Below are 21,405 nucleotides of genomic sequence, written 5' to 3' on the forward strand. Positions count from 1 at the left end.
GGAAGAGGGAGAAGGGACTCACTTTTTCCTTTTGGCTTCCTGCCTACTTCCTCCTATTCCTGTGAATGTCTCCAAGCAATGAGCCCTCACTCTAGTAGCAGCAGTAGCAGGGATCCAATTTTCAGTTTCTCCAAGAATTACAGAACCAGCCTCCTCATGCACCCTTCAAAGACACCAGCTCCAGCCAGTCCATGTCCTCTCCTCAGAAGTCCACTTCCCATAGGCCCTTTCTCTGAGCTTGGAGAGGCCAGCACCAGCCCAGCAGACCCCTCCTCAAAGTCCAAGTGTCAGCTCTGCAGGACCCCACCCCAAACTTCTAGAATTAATAACTTCATCCTCTTCCCTTTTTACCCTATGGGCAGTAGCCACTTCCTGAAGGGCCTTCCTCTGTGACACCATGGTGTTCTTTTTTCATCTTTTCAGTTACCCACTTAACACCTTTATATCAGTTAGCAATTAGTTGTATGAAATAATCTGTGTTAATTGTTTCTGTTTCTCTCTTCTGACCCGACCTTGATTGATACCTATTGCAGAAAGCAACAGACTTCACATATACAAAATAACCTATTAGAAGATACAAGGGAAGAAGAGGCGAGAGCGACCCTTGGACTGGCCAAAGCCGCGCGCCACTGCATCCCCGTGTCCAGTGCATACGTCCCGCCGCCGTCACCACCATGCCCAAGAGAAAGGCTGAAGGGGATGCTAAAGGAGATAAAACCAAGGTGAAGGATGAACCACAGAGAAGATCTGCAAGGTTATCTGCTAAACCTGTTCCTCCAAAGCCAGAGCCCAAGCCTAAAAAGGCCCCTGCAAAGAAGGGAGAGAAGGTACCCAAAGGGAAAAAGGGGAAAGCTGATGCTGGCAAGGATGGGAATAATCCTGCAGAAAATGGAGATGCCAAAACAGACCAGGCACAGAAAGCTGAAGGTGCTGGAGATGCCAAGTGAAGTGTGCATTTTTGATAACTGTGTACTTCTGGTGACTGTACAGTTTGAAATACTATTTTTTATCAAGTTTTATAAAAATGCAGAATTTTGTTTTACTTTTTTTTTTTTAAGCTATGTTGTTAGCATACAGAACACTTCATTGTTGTTTTTTGGGGAAGAGCACATGTCACTAATAGATTGTCTCTGAAGCTGGATTGACATGGGAGAAAAACACCTTTCCCGTCTGGTTTTGAGAGACTTCCTCTTGGTTCCCAGGAAGGAGGGGGTTCCTTGATACTGACACACAGTAGCCACCTTGGCACAAATGCCTTGTGGTGTGGAAACTAAAGTTAGTTTTTATGTTCTCTTCTCCCTCTCCACCTTCAGCATAGACTTGACTCCCTTAAACCCAGAGACCTGTTGGAACCTGACCCCCAAAAATTGGTTACCAGTATGTCAGGCAATCTGGACTTTGCATTGTCACCATTGAGATGGCGTCCCTCAAAAGAGCAGCGGTTCCTTTTTTAGATTGTGGATCTTCAGATTGATACTTTTGCCATTTTCATTTCCTGAAAGGGTCGGCTTGTGAAAAGTTGTTAAACAACATACTAAATGTGAAATGTCAACCCTCACTCTAAACTTTCCCTGTTCAGAGCATCACATGAAGACTTCATGGGGTTTTATAGTGGCTTTCTGATTTTGGTAGTCCATTGCAAAAGGGAGTTTGAAAGTTGTATACTGTTAACGATTGTCTGCCCATGTCCTGCCTGAAATACCATGATTGTTTATGAAAAGTATCTTTAATGAAGCTGGATACAGTTTGACTTGGAAAAAAAAAAAAAAGATACAAGGGAAGAGAAGATAAAACCCCATTCACAATAGCAAAGGGGGTTAAAAAGTAAGATTAAAAAAAAAAACCTAGGCATTAACCTCACAAGAAATGTGCATAACCTGTATGAGGGAACCTATAAAATACTCCTGAAAACACAAAATTTGTTTGAACCAATAGAAAGACATGTTCTTAGGAAAACTCAGCATCATAAGGACATTTATTGTGATCCCAATAAAGATTCAGTTAAGTTTTTTTTCTGAAGCTAAACAAGTTGATAATAAAGTTCATATGGAAGAATAAAAAAGCAAGAATATCCAAGAAAGCTCCCCAAAACAAAGAATAATGGTGAGGTAAGGGCTAGACCTACTGGATATTAAAACATATTATAAAGCCTTTATGAATAAAACGGTGTGCTATTACATCATTGATAGGCAGACCAATGATCCAACAGAAAACCCCAAAATAGATCTAAGCATATATGGCAATTTAATACTTGATGACTACAGTATCTCAAATAAATGGTAAAAGATAAAGTTTTAATAAATGATGTTGAGACTACTAGATGACCATATGGAAAAAAACAAAATATTCATTTCTCAAATTCCAAACGGAGTAGAGATTTAAAAGTTTTAGGATAAATTCCAAACGGAGTAGAGGCTTAAAAGTTTTAAATAATAAATGGGGAAGGGACTTCCCTCGTGGTCCAGTGGCTAAGACTCTGTGCTCCCACTGCAGGGGGCCCAGGTTTGATCCCTGGTCAGGGAACTAGATCCCACATGCTGCAACTAAGCATTCACATGCTGCAACTAAAGATCCTGCATGCCACAACGAAGATCCCACACAGGACAATGAAGATCCTGCATGCCACAACGAAGATCCCACACAGGGCAATGAAGATCCGGCATGCCGCAACTAAGACCCGGCACAGCAAAATTAAATTAAATTAAATTAAAATAAGGAAAATCTGTCCTAGCTATGACTCAAAACCTAAAAGCAATAAAAGGAAAGATATATACATTTAAGGACTTTTTTTAAAAAAGGTTTTGCACAACAAAAAAAAAATCCTATAAAGTTAAGAAAATGGCAAGCAGGGAAACTATTACAATGAATATCATAGACAAAAGACTAATATTCCAAATATATGAAAATCTAAAATTCAGAAAAAGACTAACAACCAAATTTAAAATAAGCAAAGTATATGAACAACCCAAAACCTTTAATTAAAGATATTTGACCTTGTTCAAAATAAGAGCAAATAAAACTACATGCATATGACAAAAGAATCATATCTAGAATATAAAAAGAATTTCTAAAAGAAGCAAAACAATCTAATATAAAATGGAAAAAAAAAACTTTAACAGGCATTTCACAAAAGATATTCGAATGACTATGAAAAGGTATTGTACTTAACACCACTAGTCATTAAGGAAATACAAATATAAATCATAATAAACCATCATTACATACCCACCAGGATGGCTAATATTTTAAAAGACTAATAACAAATTTTGGCAAGGATGTGGATCAGTGAGAGCTCTCATAGGCTGCTGATCAGGCATAAATTGGTACAACTATGTTGGGAAACTATTTGGCAGTGTCAGCTAAAGATAACATGAGTCTACCCCATGACCCACAAATTCCACTTCTAAATAAATACCCAAGAGAAATAAGTGTAGATGTCCCAAAATGACATGGACAAAAATTCTCACACTAGTGTTACTCAAAAAAGCACCCCCCCCAAAAAAACTGGAAAACCTAAGTGCCCATCCACAGAATAACTGTAATTTACTTAATCATACAGTGAAATAGTACACAGTAGTAGACAATAACCAACATGCTACAATAACCACATGGATGAATCAAATGCTCAATGAAAGAAGCCAGAAATAAAATCATGCTGTGTGGTTTATTTATATGAGGAAAAGGTATCCATGATGCTAGAAATCAATACTAGTTAGTTCTAGCAGCACTGTTGACTGAGAAATAGCAGAAAGAAGGCTTCCAGCTTCTGGAAATATATCTTGATCATGATGATAGTTACAGATGTGTATGTAAATAAAAGTATATCAAACTTTACACTAAAATTAGTTCACTGTACCTACTTTGTATGTTAGACCTCAATGAACTTCAAGGATACCAGAAAAAGAAAAAAACTGAAATACTATTTCTCACCTATTAAACTGGCAAAAATTTAATAAGTTTGACAACACTGTTGGTGAGGTTATGGTGAAATGGGCACTTCATACATTGCTGGGTTGCCGGTACAACTTTTATGGAGGAGAATTTGGCAATGTCTAGCAAAATCACATATGCATCTATCCTTTCACCTCACAATTACACTTCTAGGAATCAGTACTGTCAAGAATACAAAATGATGGTGTATAAAAATATTTATTGGGGCATTTTTTGTCATGACAAGATTAGAAACAAGATCTATGCTTATCAACTGGGGGTTTGTTGAAAAAACAATGAAATTTCCATATAATGGAGGATCATGCAGTATAAAAGAGAATATAGAATACTTTCCTGGTTATATTCTTCAGTGATAAAAGGTGCAGAACGCTCTTTGGAGTATGTGATTTGTAAGGGCAGGGAGTGTCGTGGTTTAAAGATAGCTATGAATTCTTTCACACGCCTTTCATCCAGAATTGTGACCTCTTTTCCTGCCTTTTGAATCTGGGCTGGCTTATGACTACTTTGAACAATAGAATATGGTGGAAGTGACACTCGATCAGTCAGACTCTAGCCTTTGAATGGACTGTCAGCTTCCCCTTTACTCTCTTAGAACCATAAACCATCATGTAGGAAGTCCTACTACCCTGCTAGAGAGACTACCGCATAGCCCTGAAACCACCTGGAGAAAGAGGAGGGCCCAGCTGCGCCCACATTTCCAGCCATTCTTGCCAAGGCACCTGGCACGTAAGTGAGTTGTCTTAGATCCTCCTGGCCAGCCCAGCCCAGTCAGGCCCAGCCACCACAAAAATATCATTGACACCACATGGAGCGGAAAAATTGCATGCAGTAGTAGTAATATGCATATTTTTATTTTTAAAGTGTTACATGTATTTTGTAGCAAATAATCAATTGGACATCACTAGGAATCAAAATGTCAAAAATAACTATAAATTAAAGACCCCATGAAGTTAAATTTGAATGGAAAATATCAGTTTGTACTCCTATTTTTTCTGTTTCTAAAAATAAGTATTTCCTAGTTCTGTCCATTGAAAAGGCGTAGAAGCAATGACAACCCAGTGGCAATGAGCAACACGAGGGCCCAGATCGCACTCTCTAGATATCATTACCCACAAAAAGGCACCAGGACTTCTCATAGAAATGACTGAATCCAAGCCTGAGGTTGGAAATACACACATTAGCCTAAGGTGTCTTGTACCAGGAAGGCAAAGAAGCTATCGAAGACAAATGGAGTCATGCCAAAAGTCATAGGAGCCAAATCAGAGAAACATAGTGGCCTAAGATGACATCATGTGAGAAAAAGAAATCATGACTGCACTGGATTGAAACATATCAAATATATAAAAATTCATGAGTTTGTCGTGATACTAAAAAAAATAGAATCTCATTCATCACCACTGGAGGTTGCTAAGGCGCCAACTTATTACTCTAAAATTGGATAAAGTGAAAAGATTACTTAACTTTGCCTTTTCTGTATGAATTCTGTTTCAGAGTACTGAAAAGATTACTGGGGGAAAGTTCTTCCATACAGAAAAATCCCAGGTAATAAAGTCAGAAGGAGTGGTGAAATTTGAATATCACCATTTGGCAACCCCATTGAAATAACAGATTAGGCAATAACTATGAATGGATGCTAAAATTCATTAGCTGTAAGGTTGATGGAGAACATCACAATGGAGAGATCAGGCTGACATCACTTAACCACACAAGTCTATCTTTGCAACACTAAAAATGGGAGAAGCACACATATGCTTCCTGATATATTACAATACAAAACACATAGCTCCACCCGTGAACCTATGAAATGCTCCTTTCAAATAAAAAAAAAAAAAAATGAACCTGAATCTGCTCAATCTCTAGATACAGCTGCAAGATAACAGGAAATACCAGGAATAGAGTAACAAGCTAAATGACCTAACGAGAAAGTAATCAACCCAATCCAGAATGTGGAATATTTTGCAAGCCAAATGTTCTAGTACCTCCAACAAATAAAATGGCATAAGGGGTGGGAGAGATGGGTAAGAGAGTGACAGACATATGAAAACCAAATGCAATATGTAGACCTTTTTGAGATCCTATATAACTAACTGCAGAGTGACTCGGGGAAAAAAAACTCTCTTTTGAGTTTATCAGTTTCTTAGTTAACAAGGTGAAAGTTAAACATTTACCTACCTTATGACCTAGAAATTCCATCCCTAGTTATTTACCCAAGATAAATGAAAATATATATCCACAAAAAGATGTGTACAAGAAAGTTCATAGTCATTATTCATAATAGCCAAAAAGTTGGCATCGGGGGGTGGGGGAGATGCCCATCAACAGAAGAATGGATTAAAAAAGAGGGTGGTATATTCATACAATGGAATACTAGTTCTTAACAAAAACGAAATGAATTACTATATACACAACATGGGTAGATCTCACAGGTATTATGCTAAATGGAAGAATCTAAACACAAACCAACATAGTATGATCCCCTTTATATGAAATTCTAGAATAGGCAAAACTATGGTGAAAAAAGTAAGAAAAGTGATTGCCTCTGAAGGAAAGTTGACTGGGATAAAAGTTGACTGGACTTTCTAAGGTGATGGGAATGTTCTGTATCTTGATAGGAATGTGGATTACAAGAGAGTATGCATTTGTCAAAACGTGTGGAAATGTACACTTGAGATTTGCAAACGTCACTCTAAGTAATTTTTTAAAAAGAACTATAAACAAATGCTAGCTGTAGTCAAGAGGTTTTCTTTTCACAGTGGTATTAGCAATTCTAAAACCACTTTCTGTATATTCTAGGCTTGAACAAATAAGTAAATACTTTGAGGATAACATACATTGAGGGCCAGGTTTCTTAGGATTGGAGGATAGAGATACAAATGTGGAACGGGGAACAACTAAAATGTACGGATTGGGACTAGAGACATCAATGTTAATTTATAGGTTTTAATATAATTTTAATACTTTCTGGTTTTATAAATAAAATACATGTGTATACATGCATTTCCTGTCTCTGTCCACTGAGGCATCACCAAAGGAATAACAGTAGCAGTGAGCACACCTGGCATCCAGAGCTTGGCTTCTAAATACTATTCTCCATTAAAAATAGTAAGAACTTTTTGAAAAAGCTGAATTCAGATCTAGAACAGGGAAAACACAGGGGATCCTAGAACACCTTGTTGCACCAAAAGTTAAGGAAGTGCTCAAAGAACAAGGAGCTCCCCACTAGTTACTTATTTAACTGTACAATGGAGAAACCTGGGGACACTATCTTAACCATATGAATCTTAACCAAATGATCAAAGTCAAGATCACCAAGATCCTCCTGATATGATGCACTGAGACCAACGCATCACTGCTTTGGCATTACCGTCAAAAAGGCATAACTTAAAACTAATCATAAGGAAACTTCAGACAAACCCAAATTGGGATATTCTACAAAATAACTGGCCTGTACCCTTAAAAAACATGACAAGGTCAAGAAAGAGAGAGATTGAGGAACTTTTCCATATGAAAAAGACTGTGGGGACACAACAACTAAATGGGTGATCCTGGATTGGGCCTGGACTGGAAGAAAAGACAACTATAAAAAAGAATTATTGGGAACATTGCCAAATTTTGCATGTGGACTGAGGGTAGATAATAGTATTATATCAGTGGTAACTTTCTGGCTCTTGATAATTATACTGTAGTTATATAAGAGAATGTCTTTGCTTTCAGAAAATGCACACTGAAGTGTTTACTAGTAAAGGGATATGATCTGCAATATACTCTTCACATAATTCAGAAATATATATATAAGTAGTAAATCAAATAGAGCAGAATATAAGCATTTGGAAAATTTAGGCAAAGGGTATAATGAGAGTTACTTGCACTATTCGTGCAACTTCGTTATCAGTTTTAAATTAATATATTTTTAAAATAACAAACCCCCAAAATAATCCTTTTGTAAATCAGAGAAATGAATACCGACAGGGTTAGATGATCTTTAGCAATTCCTGGTAATTCTGAGTGCTGTGATAATGACTTGGTGATTATGTTTAAGTCTTTGCTAGTTAGAAATACTGAATTATTTGCGGGTGATACATGATGTCAAAATCTGCTTTAAAATATTCCAGTAAAAACAAAAAGTGAGGGGATAGATAAAAAGAATGGTTGAATACTGATAAATCTGGGTGATGGCACAGGGAGCTTCAATACACTATTCTCTTGTTGCACATAACTGAAATTTCCCATTTAAAAAAAAGTTTGCCAGATACATCAGGAAAGCATTCTCCAAGTAATGGAGAGGGAACCTTATCACCTGGGTCCCAGTTTCCACTGTGCGGTGGCCTCAGCAGGAGCCTGGGCAAGGTGAGGTCTGTCTGGTTAACTCTGCCTGGTCATTCGCAAAATGAGGCTCAAAGCTGCCTGTGTGTCTCACTGCCAGGGCTCTTCCGAGGTGCAGAGTGAAAAGGATTTGCCAAGTCTCCCTGGCAGTGGCCACATGTGCGAGGGCGGAGCTCTTGTCGCGTGGCTGCCCCCTGCCTGCCATTCAGCCCAGCCGCCTGAGCTGCTGGCCTTCAAGGTCCACTGTAGGCGGGCTGCATCCCACATACACACCTTCTGCTTTTCCAAATACTTTGGCAGCAGCAAACATGGGGGTGGCAAGTGAGAGGGGGAGCTGCAGGAAGCCTGCCTTCATTACGGAGGAAATAAACACATCAAGAGTGATTTTCCTCTCGGGAAGAAATTAATTTCTAAATGAAATAATGAGTTTCCTGATAGTCATTTGCAAGGCTTGGGACCTCGGAGCCGGGCCCTCTCCCTCTCTCTGTTCACTACCCCTCAGCCAGCTGTTTAGCTTGCTCTGCCTTGTCTGTGGATTAATGCCCCTTTCGCTGGCTGAGCTCGCCCTGGTGACACATGAGCCCTTCTCGGTCTGAGAAGTGGGATAATGAGACGTCCAATTAAGGTGAGGTTCCGTGAGCTCTGGGTCCAGAAACACAGCCTGGCTGCGGGAGAGGGCTTTCAACTGGCTTGAGACAAGGAACAGATGACTTTGGGGACCACAGTCCTGAACGTGCCATTCTCAGGGCAGCTCTGGACGGGCACAGCTGTGAGGCAAACCAAAAGTGGCTCCCTGGCCCCTGACAAGTGAGGGAGAGGACCTGGTGAGGCGTCCTCGGAGAATTAGGGTCACCTGGGTAACTAGATATCTTACTGCTGTGTACCCTGCCACTGCTTACCTTTCAGACTGCTGCTGGCCCTGCCACTGAGGCCACATGGAGTGAGGAGTGAGCTGGGTGGCTCTCAAGGCAGAAGGAGTACCCCTCCCCCAAAAAAGTAGAGACAGAAGAGCTGCATCCAAAGTAACTAACGATGGTCATCCATCACTCATTTAGGGTTAAGTGTTTGAAATGTATTATTCATCTAATTTTCCTTAAAAATATATGTTTATTATCTCCACTTTTGTTATATATTTTTAAAATATTTAGATACATTTATTACCTCCACATGAGAAACCTGAAACTGAAGATAAAGTGACTTTCAGAGACCACAAAATAACAAGGGGGACGTAAGATTTGAACGTAGAACAAGTTTGAGTCTTAAGTCCCAACTCTTAACCTCTGTGCTACACTGCTACCGACGCTTAGGAACCAAAGCCCAAATCAGAATGGCAATTACCCAGGGGCCACCGGCTCCAGGAATGGAAGGCTCAATCAAGGGGAGTCTGGAATTCTGGGGCAAGAAATGTACCCCTGAGCCTGGGGCAGAAGGCTGACCTCCAGGCTCTTTGAAGGTCACCAGGCTAAAAGCCAGGAAAACAGATCCCACATGACACCCTTCCTGGTCATTCAACCCCAAGAGAGGGTTTCTTGGATTCACAAAGGAGGAACTGTCAACCTGAGAGGTGATCTGAACTACCCAAGATTACCCAACTAGAACAGCCCAGTAGCCCAGCACCCCCTTTCCTCCACAGCAGACCTCTTCCTGGGGGAGCCAAAGGATAACATCACCACTAAATGCCTCTCAGGGCTTCATGCAGCCTTTCATAAAACAAGACCCACAGTCTAGTGACGTAGTTCACACACTATTCAAAATCGATCTTAAACAGAGCCTGTTCACCAGTAGTCCTTGTGGATTATCCCCATGGGTGGATAATTTAATAAGCCCATGTATGAGTTTCCTATTGCTGCCGTAACAGATTTATCACAAACTAAGTGGCTTAAAACAATGTAAACATATCCTCTTAATTTCAAGTCTAGAATCCATTTCACTGGGCTAAGTCAAGACGCCAGCAGGGCTGGCTCCTTCTGGAGACCCTAGGGGAGAATCAGTTGGCTTTTTCCCACTTGCAGAGGCAGCCTAATACGTCCAGACAAAACTCTAATCCAAAAAGATACATGTACCCACTACGTCCACAGCAGTACTACTGGCAATAACCAAGACATGGAAACATCCTAAATGTCCATCAACAGATGAATGGATAAAGATGTGGATATCATATGATATCACTTATATGTGGGATCTAAAAAAAAAGATACACATGAACCTATCTACGAAGCAGAAACAGATTCACAGACATAGAGAACGGACTGGTGGTTGCCAAGGGGGAGGGGGATGGAGAGGGATGGAGTGGGAGGTTGGGATCAGCAGATGCAAACTATTATATACAGGATGGATAAACAACAAGGTCCTACTGTAGAGCACAGGGAGCTATATCCAATATCCTATGATAAACCATAATGGAAAAGAAGTGTGTGTGTGTGTGTGTGTATATATATATATATATATGTATGTATATACGTATACCTGAATCGCTTTGCCGTACAGCAGAGAGTAATGCAACACTGTAAATCGACTCTACTTCAATAGAAAATGAAATAAAGATAAAGGCAGCCTGCATCCCTTGGCTCATGGCTCCTTCCTCCATTTTCAAAGCCAGCAGCAGAGCATCTCACTCCCATGGTCACATTGCCTCTTTCTTCTACAGTCAGATCTCCCCCTGCCTCCCTTTTATAAGGACACTTGTGATTACCTTTTGGGTCCAGGTGGGTCCCCATCTCAAGATTCCTAACTTAACCACATCTGCAAAGTCCCTTTTGCCATATAAGGTAACGTGCACAGGTGCTAGGGATTAGGACCTGGCTACCTCTGTGGGCCATGATTCAGCCCACCACAGCTTATCCACAGTGAGGGGAAGGCAGGGCTCAAAACCTTCCAGACAACCTTCATAGGGCAACTGGGTTAATATTAAAATTACTGAGTTTGCCTCAAGTAAAGACAGGCAGGAGAGGAAATAGGAAACAGAAGATGACAGAATGAACCAAGAAGACTAGCCTCGTGTTGAACCAAGGATGGATGCCCACCCTTTCAGAGGCCTCAGACACCCCTCCCTCTGGGAATAGAAGGAAAAGTTTGACCTTCTCCTCAAAAAATGCACAGACCCCCAAACATACCATCCAGTATATAATTTTTGATGTTTCGCAGACGCACTGCAGCCCATCAAGGCTAAATATTTGCTGTGTACAGTCAAAGCAGACCTAACAGACTCAACTGGGTGTTCAGGTTGGAGTCTTACATCCCTAAGTCGCTCCTCCTTAGCTCACTCTGTATATGTGCTGACCCTGTCCTGGGTAGCTGGGGTTGGCACACTAACCAAAACTAGCCATCAAGCAAGTGATGTTGTAGGGCCTCCGCTGGTAAAGGCTCAAACTAGAACACACCACCAGAAACAACAAACAAAACTAACAAAGAGATTCTGGAAAATCTAGCTTCACTCATAAAAGTTCAATTTTCATAAACGGTACAATGAAAATTTATACATTTGAGTGGTTGGGGGGATTTTATTTTCAGAATCCACCATGCTAGATAATAATCAGACACCTAGGATAAATAAAAAATGTATGTACATTATGAGAAAAAGAACCCAATAGGGAAAAAAATGGGCAAAGACATGAACAGATAGTTCAAAAGAGAGACTGAATAGGGCTCAATGTCATTAGTCATCAGGGAAAGGCAAATTAAATCCAGGATATAACACTACACATCACCCAAATGGTCAGAGTAACAAGAGAGACGGTTCTCTCTTTGAGAGAGTATTGGCTAGGAAGTGATGCAAGAGGAACTCTCGCATGATTCTGCAAGGGGAGAGGTGTGCATTAGTACTCAACTAAAGCTGAACATATGCATGCTGTATAACCCAGTAATTCACACAAAAATACATTGTTAATCAAAAGGTATGTGTTAGAATGTTAATAACAGCACCATTACTTTTTACTTTTCTTAAATTGTGGTAGAATGTACATAATGTAAAATTGACTTATCCATTTTTAAGTGCACAGTTTGGTGGCATTAAGCATGTACACGTTATTGTGCAACCATCACCATCATTCATCTCTAGAACATTTTTCATCTTCCCAAACTGAAACTCTGTACCCAAATAACTCCCCATTTCTTCCTCTCCCAGCCTCTAGCAACCACCATTCTACTTTCTGTCTCTATGAATTTGACTACTCTTGGTGCCTCACATAAGTAGAATCATACAGTATTTGTTCTTTTGTGACTGGCTTTTTTGCACTTAGCATAATGTTTTCAAGGTTTATGTGTCAGACTTTTCATACTTTTTAAGGCTGAATAATATTCCATTGTCTGCATATACCACATTTTCTTTATCCATTCATCCATCAGTGGACATCTGGGTTGCTTCTACCTTTTGGCTATTGTGAATAATGATGCTATGAATATGAGTGTACAAAAATATCTGTTTTGTTCTCTGCTTTCAATTCTTCGGGGTATATACCCCAAAACAGAATTACTGGATCATATAGTGATTCCATTTTTAATTTTTTGAGGAATCTTAGTATTGTTTTTCATAGTGGAAGCACCATTTTATCTTCCTACCACCGAAAGGGTTCCAATTTTTCCACATTCCAACACTTGTTATTTTCTGTTTTTTCCTTAGTATAGCCATCCTAATGAGTATGAAGTATATGTCATTGCAGTTTTCATGTGCATTTCCCTAATGGTTAATGATGTTGAGCATCTTTCATGTGTGTATCGGCCATTTGTATATCTTCTTTGAAGAAATGTCTATTCAAGTCCTTTGCCCATTTGTTAATTGAGTTGTTTGGGTTTTTGTTGTTGAATTGTAGTTCTTTATATATTCTGGATACTTGGATATTAACCTCTGATCAGATATATAATATGAAAATATTTTCTCCCGTTCCATGTGTTGCCTTTTCACTCTGTTGATAGTGTCGTTAGATACACAAAGGTTTAAATTTTTAATTTAGTCCAGTTTATCTTTTTCTTTTGTTGCCTGTGCTTTTAGTGTCATATCCAAGAAATCATTGCTAAATCCAATGTTATGAAGTTTTCCCCTACATTTTCTTTGAAGAGTTTTATGGTTTTAGCTTTTACATTTAGGTCTTTAGTCCATTTGAGTTAATTTTTATATATGGTGTAAGGTAAGCATCCAACTTCATTCTTTTCAATGTGTATATCTAGTTTTCCCAGTACCACTTGGTGAAAGACTATCCTTTCCCTGTTGAATGGTCTTCTCGGAAATCATTTGACCATATATGCAAGGGTTTATTTCTGGGTTTTTTTTTTTCTATTCCATTGTTCTATATGTCTGTCAACAGCACCATTTTTAATAGCCTAAAAGTAGAAACTACCCAAACTTCCATCAATAGCAGAATAAATACATAGTGAGATAATTGTACTGTGGGAATACTATACAGAAATGAGAGTAAAAGATTTATAACTAGTAACACTAGTTACTAGTGTTTGTGAGAATGAATCTCACAAACATATGTTGAACAAAAGCAAACAAACAAAAAAGCCAGACACAAAAGAATACTTACTTTATGATTTCATTTACGTAAATTACAAAAGCAGGCAAGTCTAATGCTTCTAGAAGTCAGGATAGTCATTACTCCTAGAGGAAGAAAGGAGTGACAGGAAGGGCATGTGGCAAGGACAGGAGGGGCTTCTGAGCTGGAGGGTGATGTTACATTTCTTGATCTGAGCGCTAGTTTCCTGAGTTTACTGAATTAGTAAAATTCATGAAACCATACATCTATAATTTGTGGATTTTTCTGAATTATTTTGCAATAAAAAAGTTTCTTTTTAAACACGTATTCTATAGGCATAAAGCCTAGGAAATATTATTTCACCGCAAGAACCACTGTCACAGCCTTTGGTTTACCAAGCAGCTAAGCCAATCAGAACTCAGCAATGCCCAGCCTGTTCCAATCACATACATGGAGTAGTGGTCAGCTGAAAACAGCTTATGAAGTTCCCAGCATCAGCTACTACGGTTCGTGTTCTGAGTTCATAAAACCGATATCAACCAAGTGCATTATCCATGATCAGTGTCTAATAATACAACAATAAGATTATACCTGTTGCTAATACGTCTACCACTGGGAGACAGCATGACAAGGGCAGACAATTAAATCAGGACAGGCAGTAAGTTAATCCTGCGAGACCTGGGAAGAATGAGAGGTGCCTCATCTCTTACTGTCACCAGGAGCCTTGTGAGTCATTCCAAAGCCCCGCTGGCCACAGGAGCCTTAGGAAAGATGTTTTCAACCTGTTTTGCCCCTTTGTACTGCTTCATGCAAGGCTGTGTTGCCTTTGCCCCCCTCATGCCTTTCAAATGATTCCCTCTGTCGCCTGTGAGCACTCATCATATGCCAAACCCTGTGCTGAACACTCCCTGTATCATCTCCTCTACATCTGCACAACCACCCTGGAGGTGAGGACTACGCTACCCTCATTCAAAGGGAAGAAGATCGAGGCTTGAAAAGTGTAAACCCCCGAGGGAGGCTGTGCATTTGTGGCGGTACGTGGGAAATCTCTGTTCCTTGCTCTCAATTGTGCTGTAAACCTAAAACTGCTCTAAAAAATAAAGTCTTTACGTAAGCATCTTTCCCAAGCATAAGCAGTAAGTGGCAAATGTGGATTCAGAATGAGGCTCTCAAACTCCATACCCTGCCTCTTGCCCACAATCCCATAGCGCCTCTGTATCCTGATCTGTCCCCAGCCACAAAGAGCTTGGAGCCTTGCTGAGAAAATAAGACCTATCAGGACAAAAGGAGAACCCCCAGTGCCCTCAGTGATCAGGGGGCACCTGCTGTCTTACTCACCAAGCAGGGACTGTGTACTGTTTATCTCAGAGTCCTCATGCAGAGGACCAGAGCACAGAGTAAGCCTAGCAGAGTAGGTGCTTCGTAAGTGTCTGTTGACTGAGGGGGAGAAAGGGAGGAACTGTTCCTTTGACAGGAGACCATAGAACAGTCTAGAAGCCATCACCGCTCTCAGAACCCCACAGGGCTGGAGAGTCACAGTCTCCACCCACCCAAATATAGGAAGTCAAAAGTGGAGTTTAGGGGGTAGCTTGGTGCGATTCAGATCCTGCCTTTATTTAAAATTTCAATATTTTGCTCAACACAATTTTTTTCTCTAATTTTGATTTTTAAAAATATTGCTTTAAAATATTACCCTTCTTGATTTTTGAGTCTTTTGGCACCGCCTTACATTTCGCTCCGGAGGCAAGTGCCCCTCTCCCCTCATCCCAGCGCTGCACCATCTTCACACTTGAAGAGAAAGCCACACTCAGGACACAGCAGTCCTGTGAGTGCAAGCAGCGGACTCTCAGTCCACAACCACGGAGTTTGTGCCCGGACTCCTCCAGCTCCGCCATCCCCAAACAATGCAAATGCGTGTGTTGGCAGCTCCTAACCACTGGAGGACAATTTGAACAATGTTTCGGTCTTTAATTAAATTTCAAAAACACCTGTTTCGTCAGGTTATAAATTCCAAGTGAACTTTAAGAGGCATCTGTTTGGCACACAGAGCTTTTATTTTCTTGGCTGTAACCACAGCAACATTTTTGCTTGATTATCCGTCCTTCATTCCTGCCACACACACACCCCACCCTCTTCGTCCGCCTCTGGTGGCCACAGGGAGCTTATGGTGGCTTTTCACGCTCCCCATCCAGCTCTCCAGCTGGCACAGCAGCAGCACAACAGCATTTCGTGCTGTTGATTTGCCTTTTCCTGATGGCTCACGTAAAATTGGGACACTTGTACGAGAAAGCACAGTGCTGTAAACGGAACTTCCTCCACTACCTAAAGCCAGAGAACTCCAACAACTGCCCCTTTTTTCAGCATCCCCAGCACATAACTCAAGACCTAGGCTGGCTGCCTCACATGTATGTGCCCCTCTGAGCTTCAGTTCCCTGCTCTGTGAAAGGAGGTGATGACAGTCACCCCCCAGCGCTGTAAGGATTAGGGGACTTTCCTAGTAAAGCAGGGGTCCCCAACCCCCAGGCCACGGACCTGTTAGGAACCAGGCCGCACAACAGGAGGTGAGCTGCGGGGAGCGAAGCTTCATCTGTATTTACAGCCTCTCCCCATCGCTCGCATTCCCGCCTGAGCTCCACCCGCTGTCAGATCAGCGGCGGCATTAGATTCTCACAGGAGCTCAAACCCTACTGTGAACTGCGCATGCGAGGGATCTAGGTTGCGCGCTCCTTATGAGAATCTAATGCCTGATTATCTGAGACGGAGCTGAGGCCGTGATGCTAGCGCTGGGGAGTGGCTGCAAATACAGATTATCATTAGCAGAGAGGTTTGACTGCATGGAGACCATGATAAATCAATTGCTTGCAGACTCATATCAAAACCCTGTGAGTGGCAAGTGAAAACAAGCTCAGGGCTCCCACTGATTCTGCATTATGGTGAGTTGTAGAATTATTTCATTGTATATTACAATGTAATAATAATAGAAATAAAGGGACCAATAAATGTAATGCACTTGAATCGTCCTGAAACCACCACCCCCCCGCCCCGCCCAGTCCATGGAAAAATTGTCTTCCACGAAACCAGTCCCTGGTGCCAAAAAGGTTGGGGACCATTGTAGTAAAGGGTAGAGTAGGGAAGGCCTAGAAGCCAGCCCTTCAGATTCCAAAATCTGCCCACCTCACCGACTTCTGGTTCTAGGACCCCAAAGTGACTCTATTAAGGGTCACCTAGGGGTAAAGCAGGGAACACATGTCAAAAGTGGCAGTAGTGAGGATGAAAAACTTAAAGAATACCATCACCTGCACGAAGGCTTGATTGGGAGGGTGGGAGAGCCGTCGTTAAACCGTCCCCACCTGAGCTAGCGTTAAGCCCAGACAGAAGTCGGGAGATAGGCTGGGTGACGGTAATGACACTGGGGTTGCTGTCAAGCACACTCTACACTGACTTGCCTAGCTTCTCTATGCCTCGGTTTCCTCTTTTAGAAAATGAGGAAGTAGCGTCCAACTCACGGGCTTAAAGTATGATTTAGAAGAATTAATGTAAAATGTTTAGACTAGGGCCTGAGATATAGTAAGAGCTCAATAAGTGTTAAATTATTATTACTATTATTGTTGTTGCTAAGTACCATATAAAGTGCTTTTTCCGTGCCACCCCCCCTTCCTACCACCTCCAAGATAACGTTTCAAACTCCTGGTGGTTTGGGCCATCATCACTCACATCCACCGTGTGCTCTTCTGTACAGCGTGGGCTTGCCTTCCCTCATGCTATCAGGTCCCCCAGGTGCCCTCTGCTACCCAGCACTTCAAGAGCACACTTGAGGCTGTCACCTCTGTCAAGGCTTCCCCGACCACTCCCGTCTTCGGTGACCTCCCTGTCCTCTGCAGCCTGGCCAACACATGCTGCCTTGTTTCCCCATTCACATGACACATCTGAAGGCACCCTGGCCTTGCCTATCCTTCCGCTGATGGAGACAGGCCGTGGACTGTCCCAGGGCCTGTGCTCAGAGCCCAGCTCAGCCCTGCCCGGTCCCGATGCTTGTTCATTCATGCCTTCCTCAGATATCTATGTGTGCTTTGTGCTAGAACCTGCGGCTACGGCAATGAGCAAAGCAGAGGCAGAACCTGTCCACGTGGAAGATGATAACACACAGGTTATCAGAGAAATAACTATGCAATTCCAAACCGTGATCAATGCAATGAAGAAAAATAAGAGTAAATGAACTACCTGGAGATGGATAAGTATCCCGCAGCTCAACATCAACTTAAAACTGAGAACCTTTCACAACCTCGTCCTTTTCTAACAAGCACTTTACTTGACACATCATAACACTATCATCTCTAAGCACAAAATCCCCAAATCACTGAGGTAGGAAGAAACCAAATGGGCCTCCCCGAGTTTTCCTTGCCTTGGCAGAGGGCTGGCCTGCTCTGTGGCACAGAAGTTCCAGGCCCAGGCTCTGGGGCCTCTCGGTTTGGCACTGGCCTCTGGTTGGCAACTGAGCCTCAGGGCGGAAGCAGCTCATCTGGAATTCTGGCAAGGCCTCCAGGAGGGAGCAGCATTCAGATTCCCTTCAACTAATTTTTTTTCCAAGTATAAACAGTGGTTGGGTTCTTAAAAGCCACCAAAGCAAGAGAATGGTAAAATATAAGATGCTGCAAGCAGGAAATGATAGCTAAAACCCATGCCTGGGGTCCGACCTGTGCAAACATCCAGCCAACTGTTAGTTCTAAATCTGAACGGAGTTTTCCAGGTGCTTTCAGGGGATCACGGGATTTTATTTTTCTGTCAGAGCACTCTCTAAAGGGATTTTGGGCTAAGCCTGGCAATACTCCCCTTTCTTTCCTGGAATAGAAGGCAGCCAACTTTCTCTCACCTTCAGCCTTAAGTCTAACTTGAACAGTCCACTCATTCATTCTGGTTGCCTTTCTAGGGCCTGCAATTACTGTGTGTATGGAGGCCACAGCCGACCCTCCTCTCCCAAGCCAGCCATGCTCATGCTGGGAAGGGCTCATTTCCCACTCAGCCTGTCTGCCTGCAGTGATCCCTGCTGGGGTCAGGCTTTTCCTTCCAGCCTCTCGTTTCTTTGCAGCCTTCCCCTCCCAGGAAGTACAGGACCTGAAGCAAATACTCAGCTTCGGCATCACCTGCTTCCTAGCGCCACCACTGTTGACTCTTCTGACCCGTGGACTCCAGAATTTTTTCCTACCGCTGTGATACCTGCTGCTTTCCCTGCCTTAGCTGACTGTCTTGGACCTGACTTCATCCATTCCTGTTTGCCAAATGCTGTGCCATCTGCTGGGCAGGTCAGAGTCTTGGTCATGGCCATGGGGTGCACCTGAGCTAACCTGACCTTTGAAATCAGGCAAGCTTGGGTTCCACTCCCAGCAACCCCATTCCCAGCTGAACTCCACTTTCTGCATCAGCAAAATATGGAGTTCCATAAAGTTAGAAAACAGAGAAAAAAATTAGTTGATCACTTTGCAGACTGAGTGTCCTTAATGACATTATGTATATTCACCTGGTCTTCCAGGCTTAATGGACATCCTATCGTGATAATAATACCAGTCCCATGGGACTATCCTGAGGATTAAAAGGGTTAATATGTGCAAAGTGCCTGAATTCCTGCCAGACCCTTGGAAAAGACTAAATAAATATTTCACCCTCTCCCCCTTTAGTTCAAACTGGTCCTTTTCCCACCTATACCATTCTAACATGTATTATATCACAATTGCCTGTTACATGCCCTCTAGCCACATACTGGATGGTCTTTTTTTTTTTTTTTTTTTGTGGTACGCGGGCCTCTCACTGTTGTGGCCTCTCCCATTGCGGAGCACAGGCTCTGGACGCGCAGGCTCAGCGGCCATGGCTCACGGGCCTAGCCGCTCCGCGGCATGTGGGATCTTCCCAGACCGGGGCATGAACCCGTGTCCCCTGCATCAGCAGGTGGACTCTCAACCACTGCGCCACCAGGGAAGCCCTGGATGGTCTTAATTACAGTACTCTCCATCTTTCTATGCAACTGTCAATCAGAAACATCCAGTTGCTCGGAGGGGGACGAAACTGGGGTTGGCTGTCATCATCTTCACCTTGTCTTCTGGAGTCCCGTGGAGCTTAGGATTTTTACAGAAGTATATCGTGGCAGCTGCAACTGTCTCATGCTAAAACTAAGAAGTCAAGATGCTTATTTCATAGAAGCCCACGTTTCTGGCAACAACCTGCACCTTGTCTGTTAGGAGAAATGAGTGGGTCTATACATGACTTACTGCCTCTGTAGAGGTTTGGTTTAGATTGTCTCCAAGTACATGAAAAGGTGTATTTTCCAAGCCCAAGAACTGATCAGCATTACCTACATCTGCAAACCTGTCCTTTATGTATGCTGTACATTACTTTGGGGAAAAAAACCACCTCTGCTTTGTAACTAGAATTTTCTTTTTGCTTGATCGTGGCTGTGGGCTGAATTAATGTGACAAAGGGGGTTGCTGGAGAGAGAGCCTGTTACAAAGGCATGGTAACAATTGCTTTCCAGGGGAAGTAACCAAATACACTCCAGTCTTGTTGAAAAGTACACATCTGATAAATATACATGTGATTTCAATGGAAGAACAGTGCAAACTTACTTAGGTTTTTAAACAGCAAATACAATCTAATTCATCCTGTCCCCACTCTGCGATAAGAAGCTTATAGACTGTTCCAGCGCCTTGTATCCCAAAGACAAGATGCATATACATCTGTGAATAAGTTTGTCTACATGTGCATGCACTGCCCACGCTGTTCCATTTTAAACCTCTACTTTTCTCTACTTGGGAACAAAATAAACCACCAGGTGATGGCTCCTAAGCACAAGGACGGGAACACGGCACTTATTCCATAAGCATCAATAAGCCCATAGGAAGCTGCCTGGCAGGGAAGACTCAGAAACCCTTCTCCTACTATCCTCTAAGTCTATCCATCTTAGGCACAGAGAAAACACAGCCAAGTAGCAAAGGCTGCTCAATACTGCCCCCAGAAGCCCCACCAAAGTTACACAACTCACTTCTGCAAGGGAGACTAGCATACAGCAGCATTCCCCAAATGTGTTCATCTCCGGATGTCTTTTGATGAATCATCTCATAGGATTAATATTTTGTGAACCAGTTTGGGAATCATTGCTTTGCCAAGAATGCCTTGGCAAAGAGGATGATTTGGAAGAGAGAGAGAGGTCATCTCAATAAATTCTTACTGCTCATCATTTGGCAACCTTGACTGACTCCTGGCGTTTCACTGAGGGCAGAGACATAGAGATTTTGATGGGCTTAAGCAAACTCTCCTAGGGAATTCAAATTCTCTAGAAAATAACTACAAGACCAAATGGCCTCCCAGAGATAGAGGCTGGAACACTTCCTCACTTGTGGTCCCCATAGCTAGGACACACGACTACACAGCAGTGGATTCCTTGATAGGAGATAATTCATTTATATGCGAGGAAAGCCATCAGCCATCTTGCCCCTCCAACAGGGCTCCAACAGGCATGCATCTCTGGCCTGAAGCAGGAGCACTAAGTTCCATTTTGTGGCCCAAATGTGACCCAGGGCAGGCCAAGGGGAACCACAAACCTGTGCCCCTGGCCATTCCTGGAAAATCAGCCTTGACACTGAGAGAAAGCTTATCAGGATACCTGTGACGA

The 21,405-nt window shown here is 42.2% G+C and overlaps 1 protein-coding gene and 1 long non-coding RNA gene across 2 annotated transcripts in view; one reads left to right on the forward strand and one right to left on the reverse strand.

The window, feature by feature from the left end:
* The window catches only part of LOC307174918, an 87,843-nt gene that overhangs the window by 8,268 nt on the left and 58,170 nt on the right, over positions 1-21,405 (reverse strand). The window lies entirely within an intron of this gene.
* Positions 587-1,851, forward strand: LOC307174917 (non-histone chromosomal protein HMG-17). Its single transcript, XM_079899481.1, has one exon. The coding sequence runs from the start codon at positions 675-677 to the stop codon at positions 945-947; it is 273 nt and encodes a 90-aa protein (XP_079755607.1). The 5' UTR covers positions 587-674; the 3' UTR covers positions 948-1,851.

This window comes from Stenella coeruleoalba (assembly GCF_951394435.1).
Source record: "Stenella coeruleoalba genome assembly, chromosome: 16".
Classification (NCBI taxonomy): domain Eukaryota; kingdom Metazoa; phylum Chordata; class Mammalia; order Artiodactyla; family Delphinidae; genus Stenella; species Stenella coeruleoalba.

What these genes read in the sequence shown, in the direction of transcription:
- LOC307174917 (XM_079899481.1), top strand. Translation starts at nt 675, where the DNA reads ATGCCCAAGAGAAAGGCTGAAGGGGATGCTAAAGGAGATAAAACCAAG.